This window comes from Theobroma umbraticum, unplaced genomic scaffold (assembly GCF_002168275.2).
Source record: "Theobroma umbraticum cultivar Fairchild unplaced genomic scaffold, ASM216827v3 scaffold_30.0, whole genome shotgun sequence".
Taxonomy (NCBI): Eukaryota; Viridiplantae; Streptophyta; class Magnoliopsida; order Malvales; family Malvaceae; genus Theobroma; species Theobroma umbraticum.
In genome coordinates, this window is record NW_018397254.1 from 1816898 (window position 1) to 1835044 (window position 18147).

An 18147-nucleotide genomic window follows, 5' to 3' on the forward strand; every position below is an offset into this window, starting at 1 on the left:
CGCCGAATCTCCATTTATAGACCAACCGCCTCGACTATTGTTTTGTGGGGCCCCGGAATGAAGTCCGAAACGCAGCGTTTTAAATTGGGTCTTTTGTTTCAGTTGGTCCATTAGGGCTTGGATTTCTTGGCCCAGTATGGCCCAAAGGCTGCATAGTTAGTCGGTTACTTTAAAAAGAATAAAAGGATCTGACTGCTTGTCGACTATTTTGGGGCTCAAAAACTCAATACACAGCTGCGCAGGGTTCTAATGTCGGTCTTTCTAGTTCCGTTACAAAGGTCCAAATCCTCTTTGGACCTAACTGCCTATTAATTGGCCCATTAACCAGTCCGGCTTTTAAAAAATTACAGTGTTTAATGAGCTTCCATTTCTCGTCTTTGAAAAATCATCGATACGGTCTCCTCTCTCTCTCTCCCTCCCTCTCTCTGTCTCTGGCAGTGGTTTGCCATTGTTTCAGTTTACTTTTTTCTTCTTCGTCGGCCCCAGTCAGTAACAACAAGAAGAAGAGATCTCTGAGGGTTAAGAAATGAGCGGTCACGATTCGAAGTACTTCTCGACGACGAAGAAGGGAGAAATCCCTGAACTCAAGGAGGAGCTTAATTCTCAGTATAAGGTACCTACTTATCCATCCATCCACATCTTTTTTACCGATTCATTTCTTGATCTGCTGTTATTCGTTAGGTTTCGATTTGATGCCTTTATAGCGGATTAGTTCATGTTTTCCGTTAGATCTATCGGTTTTAATCTTCGATTTGTTATTTGAAGTTGTTAATTTGCTGAATTATGTTTTAGTTAGCTAAGTTTAGGTTTTCTGTGGATCAATTGCGGTTTATGGGATATAGCTGGAAATGGAAAGAGAGACTCAGTTTTCTTGATTAGGATTAATGATACTTGATTCGAGTATTGGATTATGGTTTGCCTTTTATCTGGCTTTTATTGGGATAGATTTATATATATGTGTGTCAAAACTGATTTTTTTGACTGTAATACATTTTCAATTCTCTTGATTTTTCTGTTGTTAAATGAGTATTGTGAAGAAGTTTTAGGTTTAAGCTAGTTTAAATCCTTGTAGTCCCTAGCATGTCAGAGAACTGGAGACTGTGCCCGTTGGAATTTGAGTGCATATTTTAGCATCTCTATTTCTCGCTTTATGGGATTGTATTCATGCCTTGCCTTCTTGTTATGAAGGATAAAAGAAAAGATGCTGTGAAGAAGGTTATTGCTGCAATGACAGTTGGGAAGGATGTGTCATCGCTGTTCACAGACGTAGTGAATTGCATGCAAACAGAGAATTTGGAGCTGAAAAAGCTTGTTTATCTGTATCTTATAAATTATGCAAAAAGCCAGCCTGACCTTGCTATTCTTGCAGTAAACACATTTGTAAAGGTATGCAATTTATTAAGCCCTCTATCTTTACAATTTACCATGGCTTAAAAGAAAGAGTGGTTTTTTTTTTCCCATTTTGCATGGATGTTGCTATTGCCATGAAATGAACTTGTAAAATCAGAAAATATATGTTGACTAAGATACTGGCTTATTTTTATGCTCAGGCTGCATATTCTCAACCTTAAACCTTTTAGGAATGTAGTGAAGGATTCCTCAAAGTTAGAAAGTGATTGTGAACTATTTGTGAGAAATGGATTTATTTTACTTGGGCTTCATGTACAGGACCAAAGTTGTCTTTTCTGCCTAAGGCAGTAGTACATTGATATATTATTAATTAGGTAGTCAAATCCATGTAAGTGGCAAAGGAAAATGGGTTATATAGATAAGTAACTAGCTAAGTTCTGGTCTTTATAGCTTATTTCCCTTCTTCACTTGTGTTGATTTTCTTCGATTATTAGGGGAAAAGAAAGTTTGATATCATTCTAGTGTTAATATAACAGTGCTAGTAATGTGCTTATCACAGCATTTCTCTTTTGATGTAAGTACATGTATTGTGCTTTTACCATTCTCTTCTTATACAAGTTGTCTCTTCTGACATGAACACATTGGGCTTTTACAATCTTGTTGCATATATATTTGTGGCTAACGATTTCTTTATTATTGAAAAGAAGAGGCTCAAAAGTTGGCACTTCTAAGATACTGTCATCGTGTCTTCCTCAAAGGATATAAAGTATAAAAGGGAGTTAGGATAACATGTTATGTTCTGTCTGGAGTCATGTTTGTGTTAAGGGTTTTCTAATGAGCTTTTGTTTTATGAGTATTTGTGCAGGATTCACAGGATCCAAATCCTCTCATTCGTGCTTTGGCTGTTCGAACTATGGGGTGCATTCGTGTTGATAAGATCACGGAATATCTCTGTGATCCCCTTCAGAGGTGCCTCAAGGTTTGTTCCTGTTATAGTATTTTGTTCTAAGTTTTAGTTTCCAACATCATAAAGTTGCTTTATGCAAGTCACTCCAGTTATTTATGTATTTCTCTTGTGATGTATAACATTTTAACAGGATGATGATCCGTATGTCCGCAAGACAGCTGCCATATGTGTTGCTAAACTTTATGACATAAATGCTGAGTTAGTTGAGGATAGGGGTTTTCTGGAATCTCTCAAGGATTTGATATCTGACAACAATCCAATGGTTGTAGCTAATGCTGTGGCAGCTCTTGCTGAGATTCAAGAGAATAGTACTAGACCAATCTTTGAAATCACCAGTCACACACTATCAAAGCTCCTTACTGCTCTTAATGAATGCACAGAGTAAGTTAAGAGGTTTGAAAAGTATTGCCTTCCCCACACTTTCACTAATTTGATAATTTAAAATGATTACCTACAGTTAGGGCATTGCAATGTGGTTGAGCTGTCTCTTTAATTGATTAAGAAAGCAGATATCAATTGAACTTTTGGCATTATTTATTCTTAGACATTATGATTTCTTCTAAGAAATTTGTATGTAATTAGAGTGGTTTTTGAGATGGATTTGTTGCTTATATATAATTTTCCAACAAGAGAGCTTGAGCAAGTCACTAATCTAGTGGCTGTTTTTGTTGAGTTTTGGTTGGAGAACCTCGTGCATTGCCCATCTCATTTTGGTAATGGTGCATGTCAGGTGGGGTCAAGTTTTTATACTTGATGCTCTTTCTAGATATAAGGCAGCTGATGCTCGTGAAGCAGAAAATATAGTGGAGAGAGTTACGCCACGACTACAACATGCAAATTGTGCTGTTGTACTTTCAGCTGTTAAGGTCTCTTTTATTTCCCATTTGTTCATTTGCTTCAGCATTATTGTTGTCTTTTACCAATCTACTTATGAACATTTCATAATTTTGTGCCTTCTCCTGTTTCTTATTGCCTTCCAGATGATCCTTCAACAAATGGAACTTATCACTAGCACTGATGTTGTTCGAAATCTTTGCAAAAAGATGGCTCCTCCTCTTGTGACTTTACTCTCTGCAGAACCTGAGATACAATATGTTGCATTGCGGAATATAAACCTTATAGTACAAAGGCGGCCAACAATTCTTGCCCATGAAATCAAGGTAGATTGATATGGAATAAAAAATTTGCATGCTTGCCCACACACATGCATTCACTATTTTGCATGACAGCTTGATTTGGATGCTTCAGTATCAGTGTAGTAGGCATGAGTATGTGCTTATCAAACACTTGTTCTTGCTAGGTGTTCTTCTGCAAGTACAATGATCCAATTTATGTGAAGATGGAAAAGTTAGAAATCATGATAAAGCTTGCTTCTGACCGAAACATAGACCAGGTACCTAAATTTTAGTGCGATGGACTTATATTGATAGTCATTTTCTCCTGCATTTAAGATGTATTAATGTTGAGATAAAGTCATAATGTGGATACCTTTGTAGGTTTTGTTGGAGTTTAAAGAATATGCCACAGAAGTAGATGTAGATTTTGTCAGAAAGGCTGTTCGTGCCATCGGTCGCTGTGCTATCAAGTTAGAGAGAGCAGCCGAACGGTGCATCAGTGTTCTGCTTGAGTTGATCAAGATTAAAGTAAACTATGTTGTTCAAGAGGCTATAATAGTTATCAAAGATATCTTTAGAAGATACCCTAACACGTATGTCCATTTTTCTACTTGTGTGTTGCAATATAATTCAAATACACAAATCATGTCATTACATTTCTTAATAGTAATAGTAACCTTATGTTTGCTCCTTGAAAGTCCTGCTGATGATTTCCTTCTAACCTTCACAGGTATGAATCCATCATTGCCACCCTATGTGAGAGCTTGGACACTCTAGATGAGCCAGAAGCTAAGGTATCTTTGTGTGACAAGTTACAATGTTTTCTGTTACTACTGTTAAATTATTTTTTCTTGGCTCATATTTGGCGTCTTCTTTCCTCCTTTCTGCTAAGGCATCAATGATATGGATAATTGGAGAATATGCGGAAAGAATTGACAATGCTGATGAGCTCCTTGAAAGCTTCTTGGAGAGTTTCCCTGAAGAGCCTCCCCAGGTTCAACTGCAACTGCTAACTGCAACAGTTAAACTTTTTCTCAAGAAGCCAACTGAAGGCCCACAGCAGATGATTCAGGTCTTGCATTTGCATTATTCATGCATAGTTTCATTTAGTTTTCTGTTCTGGCTTTATCAAGTTTGCATTTGCAAGTAAATCACGATTGGTTGATTACATGTTATTGTTTAAACCATAAACTTTTTGTCTGATTTTTCTCTATGCAATTACCTATTAAGAAAACAGGCCTAGAGGGATGCATGCTCTATCATTTTCATAGAAAACAAACAAACATAGTATCAGACTTTTCCCACTGAAGACTAAGTACCTTTTTCTGAAAAAGGAGGATGTAATTAGATGGCAAATGATACTGAGTTTATGCCTTCCTTTGCCTTATCTGGTTATACAAGTGGTGGTAACTGCTGATTTTTTTTGTAATTTATGAAATATTTGAATATTGAGGGAGATATTTGTATTAAAGTGTATAGGTGTTTTTGGCCATACATCAATCAATGTTCTGGCTCATAGAGATTGATTTTTCAGGGGAAAGATTATAGTTCTTTTACAGCTTGTGTATCCCTTCTGCCAATGCAAGTTCCTAGTTGTTTGAAATGAAAATTGCTCAATTATTATCATTAGAGTTATCATCATTGTGGTTGCCATACTTTTAGTAACATCTTTCACTTCTTGTACTCAGCTACATGTGTATTATCTCGAGACACTGAGCCCCTGCTAATTCTTATTATGTGAGTTTTGTTTATAGGTTGTACTGAATAATGCTACAGTGGAGACTGACAATCCTGATTTACGGGACCGTGCATACATTTATTGGCGCCTTCTATCAACTGATCCTGAGGTATGATATCACTCTAATTAATTGCTGTTCATTATTCTATGAATTTAATCTCCAAAATCTAAGGAATCAATTTTCACTCTGGAGACACTCTTTAGATCTAATTTCCTTTTCTTACCTTTATGGGGAAGGGCTAGATAAGTATTTTGCTTTAAGCACCTTCATCTGCCTTTCGGAGGACTACTTTTAAGTAAGCCATACTATATGATTAAGCTTGGATCAGAATACCTTTCGTCATCTCTACATGATTAGCTATGTGAAAAAGATATAAGAATTTTTATATTCCTCTCTGGTGGTCCTCTATGTGAATCCTGCCAGTCCCAATCTTCAGGGTAAAGGGGATTACAATAGATAGCCATTTTTGAACACAGGTGTCATTTCTGACATGAATGTCTCATTTGGAGGTACATCTATGACCATATATGGTAAGTTTTGCGTTGTTGAGCCTTTCTATTTTTCTTCTCAGGCAGCTAAGGATGTTGTGTTAGCTGAGAAACCCGTGATCAGTGATGATTCGAACCAACTGGATCCATCTCTTCTTGATGAGCTTCTTGCCAATATTGCTACGCTGTCTTCTGTGTACCACAAACCTCCAGACACTTTTGTAACCCGTGTGAAAACTGCAACTCAGAGAACTGAAGATGATGACTACCCTGATGGAAATGAAACAGGTTATGCTGAATCACCTGCTAATGCTGCTGATGGTGGTGCATCACCGCCAACTAGTTCAAGTAGTGTCCCATATGGTGCAGCTAGGCAGCCAGCTCCAGCCCCAGCTGCTCCTGCACCTGCGGCTCCGGTGCCTGATTTGTTAGGTGATCTGATTGGCCTTGATAATAATGCAATTGTCCCTGCTGATGAGCCTGCCACATCTTCTGGGTAAGTGTGGAGGAATACATGAATTGTTGTTAGGTTTTTTAGTTGAAAGTTTCATTTTAGCTACCAGAATATTTTGCTATGAATGAGATAAATATTTGTTTGAAATATTTAAGTTTTTAGAACTAAACTAAGTTTCTAATTTTTTTGCAGAATTCTTTTGTTATTAGAGTTATGCATGTAGCTTATATATACATACATGCCTATATGTTGCACTTACTGTATTTTTTGACCTTGGTGCAGCCCGCCTTTACCTATTTTACTACCAGCATCAACTGGACAGGGTTTGCAAATCAGTGCACAATTAGCTGGACAGGATGGTCAAATATTTTACAGTTTACTGTTCGAGAATAACTCACAGATCACACTTGATGGATTCATGATTCAGTTTAACAAGAATTCATTTGGTCTGGCAGCTGCTGGACCTCTTCAGGTAATTATGACTTGTGTGGTCTTTTGTTAGTTTGTTATTACATTATTGGGGTGTAATTGATACTGTCTATTAGGTTCCCCCATTGGCACCGGGAGCATCAACAAGGACATTGCTGCCTATGGTATTGTTCCAGAATATGTCTGCTGGTCCTCCTAGCTCTCTTCTGCAGGTTGCTGTGAAAAATAATCAGCAGCCAGTCTGGTACTTCAATGATAAAATCTTGTTGCATGTGTTCTTTACTGATGATGGGAGAATGGAGCGAACTAGTTTTCTAGAGGTAAGGACTTTGTTCCATATTCTTTTGGTTTCTTTGGGTACAAAGTTGTCAAAGCCCTACAGCATGAAAGATTATCACTGCTGAAATGTCTTTCTCCAGCACCTTTTGGAGCATGGCTGACCATCTGTCATATTTGTGGCACTTGAAAGAGGTTCTTTTTTCCAGTTTTTTGATGACATTGATTGTAGCAATTAAAATTTAATGATTTCTTCCCATTGCAGACATGGAGGTCACTACCCGATTCAAACGAGGTCCTAAAGGAATTTCCAGGCATTATGGTGAGCAGTGCTGAAGCAACCCTAGACCAACTAGCTGCAACAAACATGTTCTTTATAGCGAAGCGTAAACATGCCAACCAGGATGTATTCTACTTCTCTGCCAAGATCCCTCGAGGTATACCTTTCTTGATTGAACTTACAACAGTAATTGGAAACCCTGGTGTCAAGTGCGCAATCAAGACTCCAAATCCCGAGATGGCACCACTATTTTTTGAAGCCATTGAGACTCTCCTGAAGGCTTGATTCTTTTGTCTTTGTCATTTTGAAATATAAATTTTGTCTGTGTATGTAAAATTCATCTCAGCAACCCAAGCTTATGGATACATAATATTCTTGTGAATCTCCCTCTTTTGCCCTTTCTCTCTTAGTTACAAAAAACGACAGGGAAGACAGAGAAAGAAAACAATCCATGCCTATCTATGTCTACTGCTTGTATTCTTCACATTTTAGTTTTTTCTTCTTTTCTTTTTGGTTGCCTGTCTATTTATTTTAAGTGTTTTCCTTTTTGTTTTTTTTTTTCGCTTAGTGTGATAATTACATGATTTGACTCTTTGACGGCTCAAACCATTTGTACAATTAATTGTTCAATCTTCATTTCCTTGTTTTCTTTTAAAAAAAAGACTTGAACTTATTATTAACTGTGGAATTGGTAAGAGGGCATTGAAACCATTCTTTGCCACTTTTTTGATCCTTGCTTTTACATCGTTAATGGTTTATTGTTATTATTATTATTATTGTTATTATCAAACAAGGTAAACGAGTTTGAGTAATCAAATAATATTAGTGAATGCAAATGAACACTTATTGTAATAATTTTGTGGCATGTCACGATTACTTTATTACTAACTATTGCTTTTTAAAGAACTAGATTCTCACTCATCCATTCATTACATTTAGTCATGTGGGTGGTAAGAATAATAAGTAAATATATGTTTAACCTTTGATTATTCATCGAAAATGGCGCAAAGAAAAAGGGTTTGTAGAAGTGTAAGAAGGGACTTTTCTTTAGGTGTTTTTGCTCTGGAGCGTACTCATTGAGGGTTTTTTTTTTCTTTTCTTTTTAAAATTTTGAACTTATATGAAGAATTGAACTGCAAGCCGTTAATATATATATTTTTTAATTTTTACCGGAGATTTGGGATTAATGGTTAGTAAAGAATTGATATATTAATTTTAATTTTGGCTTAAACTGTTAAAAGATGTCTATGAACTATAGTTATTTTTTTAATTAAGTCTATTACTATCTATTGTATCTAAATGAATCCCTTAAATTTTAGTTAAAGAGAAAATAACATGTCACCTGTTATGATGCCATATCTTCAAGCCACATGAAGAGAAAATATTAATTGGTATTAGGTTCGAGCATGGTTAATCTTTAGTTAAAATTAAAGATTCATTTGAGTACAAATCAAAATATAATGACTCATTTAAGATTATAGTTATATTTTAAAAATAAAAAAAATTATTTTTTTAATAAAAAATGCTAATATCACCTTCTAAATTCTATATTTTTTTATCTTCACTTCAATGGAATTGGATTAATGAACAGTGATAAGACACGTTCCTTGGTCTCACCATCTTCAACCCCATAGCCATCATGGTGCTGGTACATGAATTGAGCCGTCCTTGCGAGGTTCACAGCAATTTGAATAAATGGTCGAGGAAAAGGAGAGTGAGCAATTCGCTCTTCGTTCATCCTTCGCCATGTTGCATCAATCAACTTCCATATGTGCTGACGAGCTTCTTCTTCAGAAGCCCCAGTTTCATGCATGTAACATTGGATTGATTTTGGAACATCTCCTCTTTTTATCTCATTCTAATCCAAACAGATCCATCAAGAAACCAAACAATAAACTTAATATCCTTAAATGACAATATCATAAATCTTGATTATGAAATGAGAAACGAGTAAATTACATACCGATGATGTTTCAAGATCATTAACAAGTCGGCAAATCATAGAAGAATAGTAGATTATGTTGGAGTATTCTTTGAAGGATTCTAAGCTTTCCTCTGTCTTCAAATTTGTTAACACATAAGCATGTGACAGTACCACATGAAGCGCAATAGAAATCAATGCATTGTCAATGTACTCCTGCAGGGTGGGTGTATATCCACTGTAATACCACTTTGCCTCCAATAAATATGATTTACACAAGTCTGCCCACTGATGAACAACATTTATGATGAAACCATGACATAATTAATCGAAATCTGTGCAGTAAAAGAAATGAAAGCAAATAATGGAACAAAACTAGGATGATAAGAGGTGCTTAGTACCGCTTTCTTCAGGAAAGGAATGGTATTAAATCCTTTATCCTTAAGGACGTCAAAAGCTATTTCGTTTGTGAAATTGTAAAAAGCAAGGAAACATATCTGCATATATTCTGGAAGCAGTTCCATTGCATTGGTATCCCATCTGAAATTACGTATACATTAAACCAACATTTTGCCATATATAGTGCCAATAATAATAAATCAAAGTCCAGTACCAACCTCTCAATAGCTTCAGTGAAGAGCTCTAACTCATCCAATGTACCATACACATCATAAACATCGTCTATAGTCGTTATGAATGTATTAATCTTTGTCTGGGTTCTTCTAAAATGCCCGAACTGAGGATCAGATGCTTCGCCCACAGCGATTACAAAGTTCTCCATCAACCTATCTCTGGCAAAGGTCAGCTTTTTCCCTATATCTAAATCGGTCCACCACCTGCGCAAGTATATAAAAAGCAGAAGCCATGATCGGTAAAATTAATAATAAACTATCCCTACTATGAATAGAATAGATTAAGGGATTTAATCATTCGTGCACTTACTTTGAAGCATATTTTAGATCATCCCGGTGCACAGCTTGCACTATATTGAAGTCCAACTTAGCAAGCTCCAAAAGAATGGCATTTCTGTCTTCTCGTCTCTCATACACATCTATGAAAAACCTGGCTTCGAACCTTGGCATCCTCCTATGTAGCGGAAGTTCCAAAGCATGCTCCACAAGTAAGGAAAGGTATGGATCTTTGTTCTGCTTCAGATATTCCTTGAGATGTTTAGCTGCGAAATCTCTTGCCTTCTCCAACATGCTTTCACCCTCTACCAAATGGTATGAAGCTTCATACAAGTTAAGCAGCCCTTGGCAATCCTCGCAAAGACTTGCCTTAAAGTTTCCCATCTCGTCCGTGAAACTAGAGAAAACCTCTGCATGTAACACAACATTTTAATTTTAAAGAATTTTTATTCTAGACAAAATTGCCATGTTTTTTTTTACCTTGAGTTACTTTATAGCCGTGCTGCCTTAGGAGCCTAAATTCAATTGCTGTAGCATATAAGCTATCTTTCTTCCATGCAACATTGGTGTGATAAGCACTTATACCATCCAAAATTGTCTTCGTTTCATTTTCAAAGTGATAAGATAATCCAAGTCTTTGCAAGCTATCGACTAGCTCAAGTTGCTCCAAAGGACTTATCACTTTATCAATCATCATTCTCACTTCTCCTACTAATTTGTTTGCATGTTCATAACATGATTTCTCCTATATGGCAAAACAGTTCTGTTAGCTCGGTGGCATGCACAAATTTTAATTTTCACAATTATATTGATATTTTAATTACGTATTACAATAAAACATCATATAATGTATATATATGCAAACATATACACATACCAGATATTCACTCTCGAGTGACTGAATATAACTATCTTTCCAAATCGAAGAATGGTAATTGGTAGATCTTCTATGATTTGATGTTTTTGGGATGAAATTGCAACTGGGAGCCGAAGCAAGGAGAAAAGAAGACATGATGGAAGCTTCAATTTTCTAATACAAGATATTGAGTTGGTGAATCACTTGAGATGTGATAATCTCTACAACATATATATACCACTCCATGAGAAAAGAAAAAAGAAAAATTTCGTTCAAATCATAAATCTTATAGATTACATAAATCGTGGTCAAAGGGCATTTCTGACAATCAACTTTGACACCCTATCTAGCTAAGTCACTCTCAATTATACTGGATTGATGAGAATTATTTCTGATTTGATGTTAATTTGATAAGATTGATACGATTGTTAGTATAATCTTAAATTATAGTTTAATTATAATAGTTTAATTTTAATTAAACTAATATACATTGTTAAGATAATTTTTAAAACTATTTAAACTTTTCTAGCTGTAAAATGCCCTTTCTGCCTTTTTTTTTTTTTTCTTCTTCTTCTTCTTAATTTTCTAGCCTTTCTCCCCTCCAAAATCTACCATAAATTTCAATTCTAAGTAATGAATGCTTTCTTGTCAATTGCCAATGTCAGAAATACGAACACACGTTTAACTCACAAAAGTCATTGCTCTCGTTCAAGGAAACGTGACTTGACAGAAATAGTTTCAGAGCTCGTACGTCGAACCTCACACCCCACCTAGTGCATTTGAAAGAGATGGTTCCGTTTGGAACTCAGAAATCATTTGGAAGCCTTTTGTCTTCTCCCAAAAATCCAATGACTTCAAATACTTTATTATAATTTTAAACAAGTTTCTTCCCCTTCAATCTTTGTTGCGACTTTCCACTGGACACAGCCCTTCCGACAACTTTGGCAGAAACAGCCCAACATGATTGACTATCACTGCAACAAATTTCACACATTTTTAAAGTGTTTTATTAAAAATATTTTTAATAATATTTTTTAAATATTTTTTAAATATAATTTCGTTATATAACTTTTTAAATACATTATGAAAAAATATAATTATAAAAATTACATCTATTAATAAAGACTGTATTTTTTTATATTACTATTAAATATAAAAAAAATTAAAATTAAAAATTTAAATAACTACATTTTTTAGATTTTACAATATAAAAAAATATATCACGTAAAAAAATATTATTAAAACTTAATTTTATTATCGTGGATGAGACTTAGATTTTTTATATAAATATTTTCTAAAAATGTCAAAAATATCCTTAACAAATAAAATAATTTTTTTAAAATTAAGTTTTCGTAATAAGATTATTATATTAATAAAAGTTTTGTAATAAAATTATATATGCAGACACAAAAAAGTGAGATTATTATAATTCTCTTTATGATTCTAAAAAAAAAGGAAAAAAGTTGAACTGATATTGTTGGTAATGTTAATATAATTTTCTTTAAAAAATTGATATTTTTAATTTATGAGCAAAAAACGTTATTTAAATTTTAAATATATTTTTAAAGAGAAATATATTAAGAAAGTGAAATGTAATATAAAATTATAAATGGTTAACAAAGATTTAAATAAAGGAATATATATATAAAAAAAAGACAAATCGACCTAACTATAACCTAATCCAATTTTTTTTTAAAAAAAAGTCAACTTAAAAAACTCAAAATAAAAAATCTCGACACTCAAACAAACAAAAACACAACTCCATAATTCAAAGGATAAAGTGTCACTCATACATGCTTTTGAATCAAGAATTCAATATTGGATTAATTAACGTATTTCCTTGAATAATAAAAGATAATTATTCAAAACAAATCTCTTAACAATGAAAAATTTTCACAAGTTTCAATTTTACGACTTGTATGCTGGCCTATGCTAAACTTCTAACAAGAGTTTTCTGTATTACCTGATTTGCATAGTAAGCCCAAGTCCAAGAGTTAAAGAACATGACTCTACTTACACCACGAAGCAGAACTGTTAGGAAACAATGTTATTTGCAAAGGCATTATTGCTGCTATACCATCAGACGTCACCAACCCAGGCACCAAAGGATGGAAATTGACAGATTCCTGGATTTCACGATTGGTAATATCGAAAGATGTCCATTAACTGCTGTTTTCTTTAACAACTCAGTTACTGATCATTAACAATCTAAAATAAAAAAAAAATCGGATCATGTATGCAATTTGTACTTGTTTTTACCCTCAGCCCGAAGGTCTTTCCTGCTTGGATTATGACAAACTGAATTTTGATACATAAAAGGAAAAACATTTTAAAGTCACAAGCAGCTGGAAGCTTAAAAGTGAACATCTCAGCAACTGTTTCTGTCATGCTGGTGTACTTCTGGCTTTGTATAAGCAGCTGATGCATCCATTTCTTTTTCTTTGAATTTTCAACTGAACATACATCCAAATCATTCTTTACAGCGAAGCGCAAACATGCCAACCAGGAAGTAATCTACTTCTCTGCCAAGATCCCTCGAGGTACACCCTTCTTGATTGAACTTTCGATGGTAATTGGAAACCCTGGTGTCAACTGCGCAATCAAGACCCGAGATCCTGAGATGCCACCACCTTTTTTTGAAGCCATTGAGACTCTCCTCAAGACGTGATTCTTTCCTCTTTGTTATTTTGAAATATAAAGTTTGTCAGTGTATGTAAAATCCATTTCAGCAACCCAGGTTATGGATTCATATTCTTGTTAATCTCCCTCTTTTGCCCTTCTCTCTTGGTGACAAAAGGACAGGGAGAAAGAAAACGAAAACAACCCCTGCATGTCTGCTGCTGGCTTGTATACTTCACACTTTTTTTTTGAAAAGCGAGTTTTATTCCTCCGTCACCGGTGATGCCGCGACAAGTCTTTAGCCCAATTCGCAGAAGACTTTCATGGCATAGAGCACCTGGTGCGGGTATTTAATTGTACATTTTCAAAAGTTACACCGCGTGCCAGACAAAGTCAGCAAGCAAAGTCAGGAAAGGGTCCTAACAGTGTCAACCAAAAACCAAGAATCCTACAAGGGAATATAACGAAAAAGCCTATGAGAATCAGATCTCTCGACAATACCCTGTTTTAGGACAGAACATAAGAGGATCTCCTGAAAACAAGTATTAAGAAAAACAAGTTCAGGAGCAAAAGGCTGAAGCAAACTCTCCCATCCGATTAGAAGTCTAGCAGTAGAACGAGCAAACCAAAGAGTCAGAAACTGGAACATAAAACATCCTTCATTTGTTGATCAGATCTCAAACCATAACGCAAACCAACTCATAATGGAACAAGCACCTTCGGCACATATCAACCTACCTGGAGCCTCTGATGATCATTGAAATGTCGTGGCTCCCTAAGAAACACCACGGAACACTTCAACCGGCAACAAGAGAAACCGCAAAACAAAACGCTCCCTAAGCAATTTCAGGAGCATGAAACAGAAGCAAAAATCTCCCTTCCAGTGGAAAGCCAAGCAGTAGAACGAGCGAACCAAAGAAGTCATGAATCAGACTTGAAATTCCTTCGTCAGTTATTCAATTCACAAACCTTTGCACATACCAACTCACAAGAGAATAAGCACCTTCAGCACTATTCAGACATCCTGGAAGCCTCTGGGCAACTTTGATGTGCTATGGCTCCCACATAAAAGGTTCTCGAACATGAAGAAAGAACAGACGCATGAAGCTTTTTCGAAATCCAGCAACCAGAATCGAAAACACCACAAACACATGGTACATCGTCCAAAACAAAACCGCAAGACACCAGCAGAAAGACCTCATTGCATGAAGGGGCATAGCCCTGCATTGGTGAACCATTCAAAGCACACACAGCTGCGTAGCATCAAAATGAAACAAAGAGCATAAAAACACAATGGCTTGAAGATAAAAGTAAGATTGAATTCTCATCTTCATGCCCATCCACTTCACCTCTCCTTTTTCCTTTTTTTTTTTAATTTTTGTTTTTTGTTTTTTTTGTTCATTTCTCTTTTTTTTCTTTTTTCCTTTTCTCTCTTCTTCATTTTTTTTTTTGTTTATGTCCTTGTTTATTATTATTTTTTCCTAGTTTTCCTTTTCTTTTCACACTTAGTAATTGTAAATACAGTGATACTATGTGGTTGTGAATAATGTCAAGATTACATAATTATTGTCATTTTACGAACTTGATTCTCACACACCCAATTCATTGCATTCAGTCATATTGGTGGTGAGAATAATAAAATTGGTGAGTATACAGCCAATGGTCGTAATGGCGATGATTACATTTCCAATTTCCTTGCAAGTTTGCAGAATCTTTACCCTCCATAATTGCGCTGATTTTGTTTGTGTTACCCTAAAATGGAATATTTTTTATGGACATTATTAGTATTAAACATAAACTTTGGCTCTGTCAAAAACCCACTTGCAAAGAGAAGTTCAGTTATGGGTTTCCTATATTTTAAATGTGTTTTCATCTTCTTTTCTTGGCTCCTGGTTCTTGCTTCTTCTTCTTCTTTTAGTTATTATGTAGTAAGTAATGTCTTCACATTTGCAAGCTTCAATGTGTCTCCCACAACTCTCCCTCCTTATGACTGGCGTTACATAAGAGGTGCTTCTCTCTGATATGTTTTGATGGACACTATTTCAGCTTCCTCCATTCATTTTTTTTACTTTATTTTTTTTATTTTTTTAACCTTTTTTTGTTATTTACTGGATAAATATATGTTTAACCTTTGATTAGTCATCTAAAATGGCACAAAGAAAAAGGGTTCTTAGTTTTTCTAATTTTGAGCTAATTTCAGGAATCGAACTGCAAGTCATTAATTTTTACTGGAGATTGGGAATAATGGGTTATAAAAAATCTCGCATTACTGAAAGCTTACTTAAATTGGCTAATTACTCATCTTATGGGGAAGGGCTTGGGTAGCTATTTATTTCAAGATTGTAGTAATGATGTTGCAGTAAATGTGCTAATAGTTAAATATTTCCATGACTTAAGTAATAACTGCAGGCTGCAGTAAGGTTGTAATTAACATTAAGTAAACAGAGTTACCTGTCTCCATATCGGCTGGTTCAGCTTGCTCATCCGCCGGTATTGGATTCGTTTAACATCAAATATTGTCAAAATATCAGAAAAACATGATGATCAAACAAATAGGAATACAAGATTTAGGATGTTTATGACCACAACTAGTTTAGGATGCTATATGTTTGTTGTTCCTTACCATGCAATTTGTCAAGTCATGGAGCATATTACTGATTTATTCTTCATTTGTATCAATTAAGCTACCGCCCTTTTACTCCTCCACATCCATTGTGATAAACACAGATGTAAGCCTGGTTGAGTAAAACTGATATAATCATAGTGTAAACTTTTCTTTCTTGCATTTGAATCCTTAAAACTTGTGTTACATATCCTGCTGGAGATCATATAATGCCTTGGACCTATTAGAACTCAGTCAAAGATGGTAAGGAGTTCCTAGTAAAAGCATATTTTGATTTTTACATATATATGCCTGGTTTATAGGGCAGAGATGGCACTCGATTTCTCTTATTTTATCTAATGCTGCAGCCCTGCTTCCTGCATTTTGGGCCCTTTGGCAAACGGTCAGCTTCCTTTAACTCAAAGGAAAACTGTAATTTAAAAACCATTGCCAAACTTACCGACCTACAGCTTTAATCAGCCTCTCAATTTGTAGAAGCACTAATCCTGTTTAACAGAATCTGGACCATACCCTTTGTTCCTTCATACACCATTCAAATTGTAGAAATACTAATCCTGTTTAAAAAAATCTGGAACTACCCTTCGTTCCTTCATAGAGGCATGTGCAGAATCGGTTGTTTTTATGGCCAGTGGAATTTCAAGTGCCATTTTATCATGCATGTGATGTAGGTTGGTGGTGTGCTCTACTTTTAGTGTGCTACAGGTACATAAATCATCTTTAAAATCTCTGCTACTTTATATTGAAAAAAATGAGTGCATGAGCCAAATGTACATTTCAGGGGCTTTGTAATTTTATTTATGTTCATTGCTAGGTTCTAAGCATAATTTATTTTGTATTTTCCATCTTAATACTGGAATGTACTTTGAATGCATCATTGCGATTATGATCCAATTATAATTCGAAGTTGATGAGAGATTTACAGGTTGCTACTTGGTTTCAGTTCATGGACTTTTGGCTCTCTTTCATGGCTGTGGTGAGTGTTTTCGTATATCTTGTTATTATCAGTGAAGCAGCAAAAAGAACAGTTCATACAATTGTAGCAATAGCTGCTGCCCTCCTAGCTGCAACTGATCCAACCAGGTATGGAAAGATCATAACTGGGAAGTATGAAATTTAATGCAAGTCCATTCAGCTCTCATTATATGATTTCTAATCCTGCTACAACTCTGCAGAGCCACAAATATTGTTCTGGTAGTGGCAGCAGCATTTCTAGCCCTTCTTGTTGGATGTCTGCAAGAATTTTATACCAAGCATATGTCACTTTCAAGTTCTCAACAGGATTGCCAGAACATATCCAAGAGGCGAGTTCTGTAATTCGAAGACCCAATAACATGTTTCCTTTTGAGGGAAACCCTGGCCTGCAGGCATTGGGGGAGCTTTAAGAGACCACAAAGGTGTCATTAGAGGTGCCTTCTCCCACTCAATTGCCATCGAAGATTCTAACTTTGCAGAGCTTCAAGCTATCCTCCAAGGAATTAGATTTTTCCTTGCTTCCTCATGGGCTGCCACTCACAATTTGGAAGTTGAAAGCGATTCTTCCAATGCCATCCTCTGGGTAAAAGATCACAGCAAGGTTCCATGGTGTGTGAAACTCACCTCCAACGCTATTGAAGCTCTCTTTGAAACCATCAAAAAGGTTACTTTCGGCCACATCAGCAGGGAAATGAACTCACTAGCTGACGGTCTGGCCAAAGCTGGAGTCTTAAGGGATGCTAATTTCAATGCCTACTTTGTTCACCAAAGGGATGAAAATTTTGAACCTCCTGAGGATCTCTTGTAAATGATTATAGGATTGACTGTCATGTTAAGCAAACCTTTTGATGGATTATTCGTGGGGTTTTTGTGTTGGTTGATTTATCATTTCTGTTCTATTGGCACATCATGTACTTCTGATCTTTTGCCAAGCCTCGTCTAGAGGACCTTTTGTAGCTTTAAGCCTTAAGTGGCTCTGCTGTTCGAAGTCTCCTTTATGAGACAATGCTCAATACAATTTTGCCTGTCATAAAAAACATGTTTCCTTCTTCTTTTTGAAATTGAAATGGCATTAAAAGCCAGATATAATCTTAAACACTTCCCTTTGCGTACAAACATTGTAGCTCAAGGCCTAACCCTTTTTTGCAGG

At 35.5% G+C, this 18147-nt stretch overlaps 2 protein-coding genes and 1 long non-coding RNA gene across 3 annotated transcripts; 2 read left to right on the forward strand and 1 right to left on the reverse strand.

The window, feature by feature from the left end:
• The first annotated feature begins 357 nt into the window (after positions 1-357).
• LOC110417789 (beta-adaptin-like protein B) lies at positions 358-7613 on the forward strand. The gene is made up of 15 exons (XM_021430322.2): positions 358-613; positions 1189-1386; positions 2216-2329; positions 2448-2698; positions 3048-3183; positions 3298-3477; positions 3618-3710; positions 3814-4025; positions 4163-4226; positions 4325-4504; positions 5187-5279; positions 5743-6155; positions 6396-6585; positions 6659-6862; positions 7084-7613. Exons 1-15 carry the CDS (start codon positions 527-529, stop codon positions 7381-7383), a joined length of 2715 nt encoding a protein of 904 aa, XP_021285997.1. The 5' UTR covers positions 358-526; the 3' UTR covers positions 7384-7613.
• Positions 7614-8659: 1046 nt separating this feature from the next.
• Positions 8660-10961, reverse strand: LOC110420643 ((-)-alpha-terpineol synthase-like). The gene is made up of 7 exons (XM_021434026.1): positions 10805-10961; positions 10408-10672; positions 9962-10337; positions 9637-9855; positions 9421-9559; positions 9062-9307; positions 8660-8956 (listed from the first exon to the last, which is right to left on the reverse strand). The coding sequence occupies exons 1-7, from the start codon at positions 10937-10939 to the stop codon at positions 8660-8662; spliced, it is 1677 nt and encodes a 558-aa protein (XP_021289701.1). The 5' UTR covers positions 10940-10961.
• A 4322-nt stretch (positions 10962-15283) lies between these two features.
• LOC110423882 (uncharacterized) lies at positions 15284-17924 on the forward strand. The gene is made up of 3 exons (XR_002445859.1): positions 15284-15409; positions 16966-17105; positions 17198-17924. It is a non-coding gene; the product is annotated as an uncharacterized LOC110423882 (long non-coding RNA).
• Positions 17925-18147: the final 223 nt, after the last annotated feature.